The 13,294-nt window shown below is 42.2% G+C and overlaps 1 protein-coding gene across 3 annotated transcripts in view; it reads right to left on the bottom strand.

Annotated features, from left to right (window-relative positions):
• Positions 1 to 13,294, bottom strand: part of med13a (mediator complex subunit 13a) — a 94,643-nt gene that overhangs the window by 62,603 nt on the left and 18,746 nt on the right. For all 3 annotated transcript variants that reach the window (XM_054754087.1, XM_054754085.1, XM_054754088.1), the window contains one exon: positions 5,166 to 5,334. In XM_054754087.1, coding sequence (XP_054610062.1) covers positions 5,166 to 5,334 — 169 coding nt within the window. The remainder of the gene's footprint in view (positions 1 to 5,165; positions 5,335 to 13,294) is intronic.

Genomic DNA, 13,294 nt, shown 5'->3' with positions numbered 1-13,294 from the left:
AATTTTTCAACTGGTCTTAAACTTTTGATCAGGAGCGTGTAGCGTATGCTCTCAGTGTAACAAATGAACTCGTCGGTCAGACAGCATTTAGCAATTGCAATTTGTTGTAAACTATTTATAGATTGAAACACTTTTCAGTTTTAAGTAAGTATGTAAGCATTTTCAGGAAATTTACCTGGGAGAATTCTGATGTTTAATAATATTTAATTAACTTCCTTTTCATTTCTTATACTTGTTGAGGACAGGATCACCCTGGCAACATCATGTGTCCAAAGCCCCATGTCACATGCTCCTGTTGCTGGAGGACTACTGGATTACAGGGAATACCAGGGCGTAAAGGGTCAGGTGTTGATCCAGGTTACTTATATTTCCCCTGGATGTCTATACCTATACGGTATGTTGTCATTGTTTAAAAGTGCTCTTGTCTGTCTGCAAGAGTCCTGTTGTGGGCTCCACGCCGACTGTTGACACACATGCTTGTATGACCATCTCCGTGTGTGTTTGTCTTGTGCTCCAAGCGGGGAGGGGATAAATTTAGCGCTTTAGCCCCAGACTGGAGGCAGTGGCCCTTTATCCTGCACTGTCCTACTTAACAAGAGTGGCGCTCGGCACTTCCGCCTGCCATGGTGCACTGGGGCACACATTCACCTCCCAAAACTGGACACCACGTAGAGGAAGAATGTTCTCAAGACACATGAGACTTGCACTTGCGTCATATGTTTAAATGTATGTGCTCATTCCTGGGAACATGATTTGATCAGGAAGCTTTCATTCAAAACAACAAAACTAGATTTCAGAGCTGGATTCGAACACTCCTATTATGATTGCTGTTGGAGAACATCTTGCAAATGCTGTTGCACAGCGCATATTGAGCAGATAAGGCGGAAATGATATCCCTTTGTCCTCATCGAAATTGAGACATCAAAGACCAGTGGATGTAACGTTGCACTAGTTTTCGGAAACACGACCAATTAGGAGCAAGCCGAGGACTCGACTGCCTGGAGCTGGCCAATAGAGGGCAAGCATCCCGCTTCACCTTGGAAACACGCGATCCCAGGGTGCATTTCACTGCTGCCATGACAACCAAGGCGAGCTCTCCCTTGTCCATTCCCTCTCTCTCTCTCGCTCTCATTCCTTCCTGCTGTTTCTTGAAGACAGTCTACCTTGCAGCTTCGCTGGAAAAACCAGGTTGCACAACTTGGAGATGCTGCACCCCAGACAAAGGACTCACTTGTATTTGCCAACAATGCCAAAATGTATGTTGTGTTTTCAAAAATGATAATCTAATCTGTACAACAGGAGTTTAATTGTGAACTGCTTACCTTATACTAAAAGATAAAGGGGTGGGGGAGGCAGTGCGCGGATGATACAAGCATTTCAATACAGGCTGAGGGGCTCTGGTTGAGGTTACGAGGTTATGAACGCGGTCATCTGGCTACAGTCGCCACCAACTGGAGACTTTGCATGATTAAGAGGGAGGGGGTATGTCTTTTCAGCATTTCCATCAGCAGATGGCAACTGAGCAGCCCAACCCAAATCTTAAAGTCTATTTTTACTTCCCCATGCAGTAAAAGGTATACAGGAAAACATACACGTAAAACTGCTTCACAGTAATCTCTTACATTTCCTGTCATCAAACAGGTAACTCCGCCACTATTTTGAGGACACAAAACAGTTTGAATACGATGCAAAGCAATAAAAACATCAAAAGAAGGCACTGTTAAAATCCCACTGTGGCTGGAGCACATTAAAGGAAACAGAAAAACAACCTTGACAACAGCTAAAATTCAGGGTGGTTGCGCCACTATTTATAACCTGTCCAGTCTGTTCTGAGACAGCAGAAGGGGGTGGAGGCACGGCAAGGGGGGGCAGAGAAGAGAGAAAAAAGAGAAAGAGAAACAAGAGAGAAAAAGAATTCCACAGCCTCATTTTTTTCCTCCTGGTCAACCACAGCTAGTCTGTTCAGTGTAATCGAGCTAAAGAATTAAAGAATACAGTGGTGCCTTGGTTAACGTCATTAATCCGTTGCAGAAGGCCCAACTCAAACCAAAACGGACTCTAATCAAGGCAAGTTTTCCCATAGAAAATAATGTAAATCTAATTAATCCGTTCCAGACACACAAAAAAACATTTTATAGACAATAATTATAGTTTTACCTGCATAAAATAATGCAAACATAATTCCAAATGACAACTGAACATTTAACATAACCTTCAGATAGTTTTGCAAAGGGGGGGGAGCTTATGCTTGAAGGGCATTAAACTGTTTCTGCACTCACGCAGAGAGCTCTGTTAAAAGCTTTGTACCGTAAAGTACAGTTTTACATTCAAAAAACAATGCCACAAATATGACATATGAAACGGAGAAATGAACACTCATTTGACCTGTAGTGGACACCTTCGGACAAAAAAAGGCCAACAACCATATAGCAGAAATTTGTTGCTGCTGTCAAATTTTAATAATGTAAAATCCATAAAAGCATCGCAAATCGACTGCAACGTATGTGCAAACAATGCTGGCGGTGCGTATCAAAGTGTGGCCCGTCGTGTCTCGTTCACATGAATATGTTAACTTTCCCACCACCTCTTGGAGAATTCACAAGTAGAGGTCCCCTTGCAAATAGAGGAATTAATGAAGCCAGCTGTTGTGTGGCGTCATGCAAGACGCCACGACTGCTTCACGGATGCAGGATGGGGTGGAGACGATGCATACCCATGCGGGAACAATGCGCGTTGTGCGTACTATTGTACGTGCACAAGACGTAAACAGTACTTGACAAGATGTAAATAAGTAGTGCAAGAGCGTGGTCATTTCGTGCCAGCACTGCCTGGCCGTGTGTTGTTTACGCACCTCTGAAATGACGACGGCCTTCTCTTTAAGTCAATGCATTGCACGAACACGTGCAAATATCAAATTTCATCTTGGGTGTGTGGTCCAAGATGGCGGCGTAAACAAACCGCACGCCATTTGGAAAGCCAACCAAGCTGGTGAACGCAAACTACGGCAAAATTTGGAAAACCGAGGTGCCACTGTCCATAAATCCTTCATTTAGCACATTATTTTATCTCCTGCCAATTAAGCTCAATCTCACTAACAAAACAAGGCGGCAAACAAGAAAGACAAACTGACAGAAGAGCAGAAAGAGTTCTGGCAGACCAAAATGGACTGACCTGCAAACACACACGTGGATCTGTGCACAAACAAGATTATGTTGCTGTGTGGCCCAGTGATCACCTGACTGGGAGATCTGGCAACAATACAAAAACAGCTGCAAGACCAATAACACAACACATCCACACATCATTGCGGGTTGGAACCTTGCTCACTGTAAACTTGTGAAAAATAAAACAGCTAGGGAAATGTAAATGCCAATGTACAACCGAGAAGTTAATTTAAAAAAAAAACAACCTGACATCGGCTTGGGATCGTGGTGACCAATGTCATTGCATGGTTTGCCATAACCTGGAGCAAATATTTGCAGCCACTAACCTGTGGCCCTGTAGCAACCCACCAGTCCATTCATGAGCCATTTTTTAAAGACTACATAATAGAGTTGTTGGGCCCAATGAAATGCCACATGAATTAATGTGAGAGGAGCGATCGCATTCTATCATACACACAAATGTTGCAGCAGGTGAGCAAGCTTTCCGTGGGTTTGACTTTTTGACTATTTTGAGTTTTTGCATTTTATTCCTACACTAAAATGTGTCACTGATGCGAACGCATTACAGTCATTTGATGACTCTACTGCATCGCCCCCATGTGCATGTGTGCTCTGGAGAGGAAGCGTACCAAACTTGACATCACTCACACTAGCCTACCGTACAGGACAGTAGAAGTGAAGTGGGTCAGCACAGCACGATTGGCCTAGTGCAGTGCTTCTCAAATAGTCAAAGTCTCAGGTGGGGGAGGTCCAAGGGGCCAGGGAGGACTTTCACTATTGGGGGCTATCCACACGGAAACGTTTTCAGGTCAAAACGGCAAAGTATTTAATCGTTTCAGCCTCGGCGTTCTGGGTGCCCTGAAACTGTTTTTGTTTTTGTTTTTTTTTTTTAACGGCTTCCAGCGAGGAAAAATCTGAAAATGCCAGCTCGTCGTTTCAGTATAGACGAGCAATCCGCTGCATTGTTGAAACGATGATGTCAGCGACCCGTTGCCATCTCGTGACCGGAAATAAGCTTTGACGACAAGCCAACATAATAACTGAATATTTAGACTGGCATGACTCGCAGTAGTCAACATTCTCCTGGTATTTTTTTATATGCCCAAAATGACACACATGGAATTCTGCTTTGTTGTCAGTCTAAACGAGCCTTGGAAAGTGGAGGATGACGGAAGTGACGCAAAGTGTGGACGCAAATGTTGTTTCAACCCGCCCAAAAAGTCTGCAATTCCATTTCAGAGTAAATTATGACTTACATAATTTCTCTGTGAAATTCAACATAAACAAAATGCATTATAAAAAATGCGCTAGCTCGATGCTAATTTACATTGGAAATCCCATATACACGCTAGTGATTAATCCTGAGGCAAAGATGATAAATGATTATTATTATTATTATTACTAGTATTATGGTTGTTGTTATTATCATAGCATCTCTTTCTGATCATAAAATATTTGTGTTGCCGCATGCAACACAAATGAGTCCTGAGATGACCTGCTGCATAAGGTTGGGGTCCAATCTCCACCTTTTATAGTAACATCCAAGTTAAATACAGCCTAATGCATTCATAATCCTTTTGCTCACTTCACAGTACTATTGCTTTCAATAATGCTTTATTGCCTCTAACACAACCTGCACGCTGTGCACAAATAAAACGGGAACGTGCAGGCAATAGCAAACACTTCAGAATTGGAATAAAATTTTATTCTGCATATAAGTGAGTAGAGGTATTATTAACACGCTGTTGTTGACTGAAAATGCCTTTTGACCGTAAGCATTTATAGCATTGATTTAAAAAAAAAAATCACGAAGCTTGATTCAAGATGAGTGTGCGCTCTTCAGCTTAACCTTCAACAAACAGAGGTGATAAAACTGTTGACCGTATATCATTTAAAGCCTTGGACAACCCGCTGAGGCGCATCAGACCACATTGCAGTGCAACAACCAAAAGCAAATGTAAAATTAAAAAAAAAAGAAACGAGCAGCATGCCAACACTGACCTCTTGTTGATAGGCTTCTCATCCTTCTCGTAGGGTTTGACAAACCACTTTCCGATGCGCACGAAGCTGCGATTCATGAGGCAGCGCTCCAGCAGGTTGTGGATGGCTTTGAACAGCAGCGTGCGACACTCGTAGGAAAGACCGTTCTCCCAGAGACCGTCATCCTCGGCTGGAGAAAAAAGAAAATGCACAAAAAGTAAGGTGGTGGGGAGATTTGCTTTGACAATTTTGGGGCCATTTAGAGTCACCATTCATGTATTTAAAGAGCAAATGAGTTTCAGAACAGTCTAAACTTAAAATGACACCTATCACAATAACACATTTTGTTGGATGACAAGTATCATAGAAATTATTGCAGATAAACGATATTATTGTCAACATTATTTTGAGACCATTTTTCATTCATGTAATGATAAGCAATACAATTTAATTTCTCAAACAAACTTGAATTTCTTAAATAAAAATCATAGCCATGCAAGTTTTTGTCTTCCTCTTTTATAAATGAATAATAATGCAATATCTCCGTCAAATATTTCCTTTAATATGTCATTTTTCACTCTGAAGTTGTGGAGTTGCCATTTGTGACATATATTTGCTCAAAGACAATCCGTATTGTCTAACATTTGCAGTATTTCTTGAAATGCTGGCTTTTTAACGTATTCAAGAGGAGCATTTCTTTTGCCATGACTTTCGTTCAACACCATTTTACACTATTCCAACCAAACGTCTCAGCGAGTGTTGATTGTCACAACTACAATGACATTATTTTTCGCAATCATTCAGCCCCAGTTTTAATCTTTACGTGCAGTTTGGGGCATGGCAAAAATATTTTTAGAAAATTGTTGAAATGCTTGCAATTTACACCAAGCAAGTTCTTTAAATACACATCTTGCTCCTTCTCGTTATTGTATCAGTTCTCGGTCATCAGTTTATTTAAACTCCCTAATTGGCGATGCGCTGATCGCGCAAAGTCTACAGGGGAAGTCATAATGAGAATGGGAAATCGTTTTTTTTTTTTGTTTTATAGCAGCACGTAAATGCTGATCTAAATGTTTCACGCTCCTGTTATTGTACTTTCATAAACACCGGGGCTTCCTATTTGACATTTGGCACAGCACAGGCAGCTGTGCCAGCTGTCAAAACTTATTTGGCTTCAAAACCACAAGCAGCCCGAGACTTGGCATGAAAAAAATGACATTCTTCAGTAATGTGTAAGAAGCAGCATGGCATTCTATCACATCTTTACGGTAGGCCAGTCACGCCCCTTTGATGACCATAATTGAACTGTGTGATAATCACTGTTACGAGCCATACCAGAGCCAACAGGGAAGGGTATCCATAGCCCAACTGTTGAGAACGACTATATCAAGACAACCATATCATAGCTTGGATGCTGGATAAGCCAGTACTCACATCTGAGAGGATTTGCTGTCCTTTGAGCACCGAGACCATCTCTTCATGTCAGCTTTGAGCGCACAAAAGGAAGCAGTCCACATGAATGGAAATGACCCCGACTGTTAACTAAAACTGTGGTTTGTCGCTGTAAAAATGCGTCATGATTCAAAAATTATGCTGTTACCTGTCGGGCGGTGCTGCATTTTTTTTAGGGATTGTTAAAAGCTTTATGAGCCTTTCAACAGCTTTCATGAAAACAGCTAGCATTTAAAATACGACAGAAGTACAATTACCTCAGGCGAGCTGCCAAGTAAGTGGGGCGACATGCCTGATGAATTTGAAGACATGAGCTAATTTATCAGGTTCACAGACAAGTCCAGGGATAAACCAGAGGAGCACAGGAAGACGTCAACTCTTATCTTCAGACGATAGAAAAGTGTGTAACTCAAAAGAAAATGAAGGTTTGATTGAGGATGTGAAAAATAAAAATAAACCCGAGTCAATAAACCCTGTCAACAAGAAGACAATGAAGAGAAAGCATATGATCGGAATCAGTCCCAATATCCATATTGGTCGGGCCTTACTAATTAAAGTGTTTATGTGAGTTTTAAAAGGCCGGTTTGAACAGAATTCATTCAATGACTATTTTTTTAGTGCATGTAAACAGTGATTATTGACACAAAGATTTATTGGCTCAGCTGATGGCTGGGGCCCTTTTATGTCGCTACCTCCTGGGTAGCAGGCACAGATGAGGTGACCTTTATAAAAGCTCTTAAGCGAATGCACAGTCGCTCTGATAAGGATACTGCCATCTATTGTACCTCATGCAAGGTCACACAAGGCACAGCTTGCCTATTGCATTGCTCAGCCTCAGCTGTCAAATCCTCCTGAATTCTTGAGTCAATAATCACATAATGGTGATGTGTATCCATTAGTTAAGGAATGTGATTCAAGCGCTCCTTTTAAAGAGGTGGTCGAAGTCATCCACATTTGTTCGTCTGTGCATAAGCGCAGCAATCATGAAACAGCCAGATTAACGCTTTGTGATTGACTGTGCTCGTTGGGATTCTACCAAGCCTGGCCACAAGGTTTCTCCTCTCTTCCATTTGCTCCTTATCTGCAAGGGGAGAGAAAGTACCGGCCCTGGTCTGCAAAGTTTCCATTACTAATTAATGAATATTTCTTGAGCAAAGAAGGGAGCGAGCGATAGCACGGGGAGAGACTACACCCATGGGCCAGCGCTGCATGCATGGCCGAGTCCCGGCGCTATGCCAGTCAAAGGAGATCCATCAGAGAGAGGGCGAGGGGGGAGGGTGTGTGGGGGGCGCTGCAGCAGGAAGAAAAAAGGGAAAAGCAGAGGGTGGTTCACAAGCATGAGATTAGCCCTAGAAAATTGATCCCCGAGCACAAAGCCAATGGCGGCCGCCAATGTTTCCTTCTCTGAGCTGGACTGGGTTTATCTATTAATCATTCTCCGCGAGCACATTAAGTTTGAAAGAAAATGTGACAAAGCACCCTCTGCCAAGAGTGCATCACTGACTAATCACTGATAGGCAGCTACATCTTCTGTCTTCAAGGTGATACAATGCAGACAACGTGCTTTAAAATACACACATCGTTTGTACATGATATCTTTAATCCTCTTTAATCACGTCATGTGTCATTTATTTTCCATTATCATTATTTGTTAGTCCATCATATTTACAGTAGTTAATGCACAAGCTGTGCAGAAATTAAAATAATAAGTGCAAGTCTCTGGCAATCTTTGTTCTCGGGAGACCATAGGACAGCACCTGGTGGGACCTCTCCAGTGTGCGGAGCCTGGGTGGGACGATGTGGGAGACAAGATGGTACCCGTGCAACAAGTCCCCCCTCCCCCCTCCACGTCAAAGGAATGATCTACTGGAAAGGCAGAAGCCAGTACACGTGGTTCCAGTGACGTGGCAGGAGTTGCAAGAACAATGCATGCTGCATGAGCAAAGAACTGCTTTTTGGGACTCCGGCTCCATGTTTGCTCATAGCTGGGGCGGCTGGCTGCCGGCTGCCGGGCCACCAGAGGGAGCTCATCCCTGAGCTCAGCATGGCAGCCATTGGCCAATGAACTGTTCTCCTGGGACGAAATGCATTATGGGATGAAGTTAAAATAGTTGTTTTTTTTATTTGAAACTCGTATTGGTACTTGTCTTGTATACTTGACTTTGACTTTAGCCTTCTATCTAAGATGACACCATGAGTCAGACTGTTATATTGAGTAATGAGCTCCTGCGATTTCCGACGGGTTGACAAGCTTGCTGTAAGTTTTCTCATAGCTCATGATTGGCTCCTTTCAAATAAAGAGCTGGCTGGTCCTCACGGACTCGTGCGCACCACAATATGTCATTTTATGATGTGGACACGTGCGGCTTATCCACGGGTGTCTTATACTGTGTATGTACAAATCTGGTTTTCCCTCTAAATTTAGTGGGTGCAGCTTCAACACCGGTGCATCTTGTACACCGGAAATTACAGTAATTAATTCATTTATTTATTATTGTCCAGGCCTAGTGCCCACGAGACATATATTTGAGCATTTTGTAATGGGAGTAATTTGCTTAATTAAATCAATTATAAATGTTTTGACACACGATGATTTCAAAAGATGAATAATACCATAAGTCAATACTTTCACTAATCGCAGATCAGTTAGCACTCCACAGGCATGTCCCGTCTCATGCGGTTACAAAGCCAACATTGTGTGAAAACCACAACAACGAAAGCACTACTCGTCTCTATACTCTACAACCACAGTGTGTTATTGTGCAAAAGCTACAACATGGACCCCGTCACTCTTTTCATATGGAGTGACACTCTGTTCTGTAGAGTTGGTTACTTCTGAGGGGCTATATTGTTAATATCTCTACAAAATACGGTATTTTTGTATTTTTGCACAGGTTGCTTACTGTGTTAAAAGTCTTAAAAGTCTGTGTTAAAAGACTCAGTAGGCATCAGCTTTCATAGGCTCTTTACTCCTGAACCATAAACAGATAATACTGCGGGCATCAAGACCACTGAGCAGTGAGTACTGACTGCAGCTGAATCACAGCAATCAGATTGTTTTTAATTGGGAAAAATACAGAATATGGTGAATATCATTCATTCCTTTATCATCACTTAAGCCAGGGTTTCGCGGCACATGGGTGCTGTGAGGGCCACGGAACCACATACGTTATCAATTGAAAGCAACAAAGATCTGACTGCTACCCATGAGATGCTCGGTTAAAAAACAGCTTCCAACCACTTGGTGGCGGTGATGTGCAAGTCCGTTGTCCAACAAGCTCCAATAAGCAGAAGAAGCTGGACGCAAGCCTGTCGTAAAAGTTATGGCGAACTATTGAAAAATCTTCTGTCACTGGCAAAAGGATTTTCAACGCTGTTATTAAACTACTGTATCTCAACACACCCTGCCATTCTAGGACCCACACGGCCATGAAAAGTCGACTGTATTTGAAAAGTACCTGACAATAGACTCCCAATAAAGGGAGAACCACACCCTCCCATTACATTTTTTTAAAAACCCTAACAGCAGCATGGGGCCTTGTGGCCAAGTAGTATGTAATGAGGGGGTCAGGGAAACGGCTCAGAGCGGCATAGCAATGCTGAGCTGGTAGTCAGACTCTGTGTCTGCACTGCAAAGACAGCGAGTCCGGGAAAGATTTCACAATTACTGCAAGCACATTTGTGCCCTTTTTGATAACATTTGTGCATGGCTACCTCTATCAGCCAAAAATGCAAGCGACAGTTAAGTTGGCTGTATGCGTCGGTAGGTACGGAGCCCAAGTCCTGTGGCTGTATTGCTTACAGTTATTGTTCATCAGTCCAGAATATATTGTTAGCCTGTATGATGTGGTACTTATCTGTGACAGGGGGCCAGTAAATCTCTAACTGTGTAGGCAGGAATAAGTGTTGCCACCCCAGTACAGATTGAAGTGATGTTTTGTGAGGTACGCTGTAAAGATTAAGGTAAAATTCCGGCGCGCTGGCCATTACACTTTCATTGTACATAAACATCATGCACACAGCATACTGGTGTAACCATCACGTACCAGGGGTGCCCCTTATGTCGATCTTGATGTAATCGGCCACGTCATAAACATTACTTTGTAGATGTCATATGACATCAGTCAGCTGACATTAAGATGACCTGATTCGCTGTTGCGCCTCCGTGGCAAAGTAAGTGGTGAGCTGGCGTCTAAAGCGACACACAGAAAAGCAACTTTCATCTTTCTTATTCCAATTACGGATTAACTGACTCAGCAGTAAGATGCCTTTATCTATAACAAAAGGTACCTTTTCAATTGTAGCGGCTAGTTATGTCGAAAAAAAGTCAATTGTTTGGTGGCTCTGCTTTGCGGCCCGAACTCCATGATACAAAGGTGTTTTCTCCACTTTTGTTTGTGAAACTATTATTTCATGATTGATTGGAAATTGTGCTTGGACGCATTTTTCTGCAGCACACAACTTTGCGTGTGGAGGAGCTGTCGATAAAACCGCGTCTTGAATGAACTGCAAGCGGCAGGTAAGTTTTCCATGATTACTTTGGTCGGTTCCGGTCATGTTTTCTCACTATGTTGACTTTGACTTAAATTCTGAAGCGTGATTCAGCACATACGTCTGTTCATGACAGAAGCTCTCTGTAGCAGCATGAGTGGGCATGTAAACCAAGGAGTCTAGAGTTAAAACAGGAGTGGTGATCGGCTTCCATTTCGGTATTATGCCGTGCGCGGGTCTTGCCGCCATAATGGGGAACGGAATCCAAAAACTACTATTAATACTACTACTAATTGCTCTAATAGACGGTCCAAACGCAGGGGAGGAGCTACAGGGTGGCCACCCCTGGTTACTCTCCGGCCACCTCACTGTCCGTCTAGACAATTCAGGTATCAACTTATTGCTATCCCGATGTGAGTAATGGTCTCACCTTGGCAACCCCAATGAAAAATGTCTGGCTCCGCCACTGGATGGACCCGATACATGAACTGTGTGTCTAATGGACGCTATGTAGCTATTTTGTAGGCGTGTCACGAGACACCCAGCTCATGAGGCAATACATGAGATTGGGTACAGCAAGATTTTAACATAAATTTTAAGAAAGGTTTTAAGAAAAGCACAATACAATAAAGACAAAGCAACTGTATGACTGACAAGAGGGCTCACTCTGTTCATGCCGTTCTATGGAATGCTGCTGTTCTATGAAGCGTCTAGGTGCTGAACCAATGCACAGTGAATCCTCTTCCTGGCTGTTTGAAGACGATATATACATATATTTTATTTGTATTTTTTATAAATCTGTTTATAGTAGAAGGTATGCGACTTGGTCATTTTAAAAGTAGCTCACACACTGGAAAAGTGCAAGCACCCCTGATGTTCACCATAAACAGAAGTTGTACAAATACTACTGGGGCTTTTCTGGAAGGGACTGACCCAAGACAAACCAGTATGAATTTAGGAGAAATACCATGGAGCCACTATTCCCACACACGGACATGCATTGCAAATTCCTATGCAGAAAAGATCAGAGGGAGGAGAAAGCAGCCATTTATGATTTGCTTTGCAAGTCCCTGGTCAGAAGACTGCAACAGCTTTTGAAGGAAGAGAGCATTTATTTGCATAAGAATCGATGCATCCAGTATTTCCAACCTATGGAAGGGGGAGGGCTGTCATTTAAGCCAGCAGGGGTAACCACTTTATGTCTGGGCAAGGCCAAGGAAACATTACAATTTACTTTGCTTCTTGTATTAATAAGAGTTAATGGGGGATGTCGAGTCATCTCCCAAGCCTTACATGCCCTCAACAGCGTCAGACACAAAAAGATTCCTCACGTTTTCCACCCTCCACTACTCTCACGTCTTTGTCTAAAACACCTTCTTACCCTCATGTCCATGGACAGAACAGATGACTGGCACACTAGTTAATGGCACTTCGTCTAAATTAAAACAAAAAGGACTTTCACAGGACGCTGATCTAATGAGGGCGGACGAGAGATGGGGAGCGATGCCATTTCAGCTCGCCAAAAATCACAGAAAAATGAATTCACTTCAATTTTTAAAGCAGGCCGAGAAAAATACCAAATTGACAGATGCAGAGAGAGCTCAAATATTGTGCTCAAGTAGAAGTAGTTACTTGGCAGTAAAAATAGTACAAATACTTTATATGAAAGCAATATTTACTATATATAGTATAGCAGCGATATGAAAATATACTACGGGTGTCACAAGACACAGTTAACGAGACGAGGCGTACACGAGATGAGGCGATATTTTAACATTACTTTTCAGAAAAGTACAATAAAGAAATACAAAAAATATATGACAATATACTGCAATCTACTAATACTATGTTACACTCTTCTGCAGTTCAGCCTCTTTGAGCAAACAGCTTACAGCGCACAACACAAATGTTGGCCACGGTTTCCTTTCATCAACTTCAAAAATCACTCCACGGGGCCATCTTCACTCCACACTCTTTCCTGTTCTTTGCTGTTACCATATCTAACTTATTGTGTGGAGATATGGGCAATAATTCTAAAAGCAATCTTCACTCAGTCAATGTACTGCAAAGAGTCTTGAACTTGCTTTATTATGCTTGCCTTCATCTTATTTATGTGTTATTATATTGATTGTTATATTTATTTATATTTATTTATATTTATTATTCTGTCATGCTTGTTTTTATTATTACACAGATTATTATATGTA

Source organism: Dunckerocampus dactyliophorus, chromosome 16, assembly GCF_027744805.1.
Source record: "Dunckerocampus dactyliophorus isolate RoL2022-P2 chromosome 16, RoL_Ddac_1.1, whole genome shotgun sequence".
In the NCBI taxonomy this organism is placed as follows: Eukaryota; Metazoa; Chordata; class Actinopteri; order Syngnathiformes; family Syngnathidae; genus Dunckerocampus; species Dunckerocampus dactyliophorus.
This window is presented reverse-complemented; position numbering and strand designations above follow the sequence as displayed.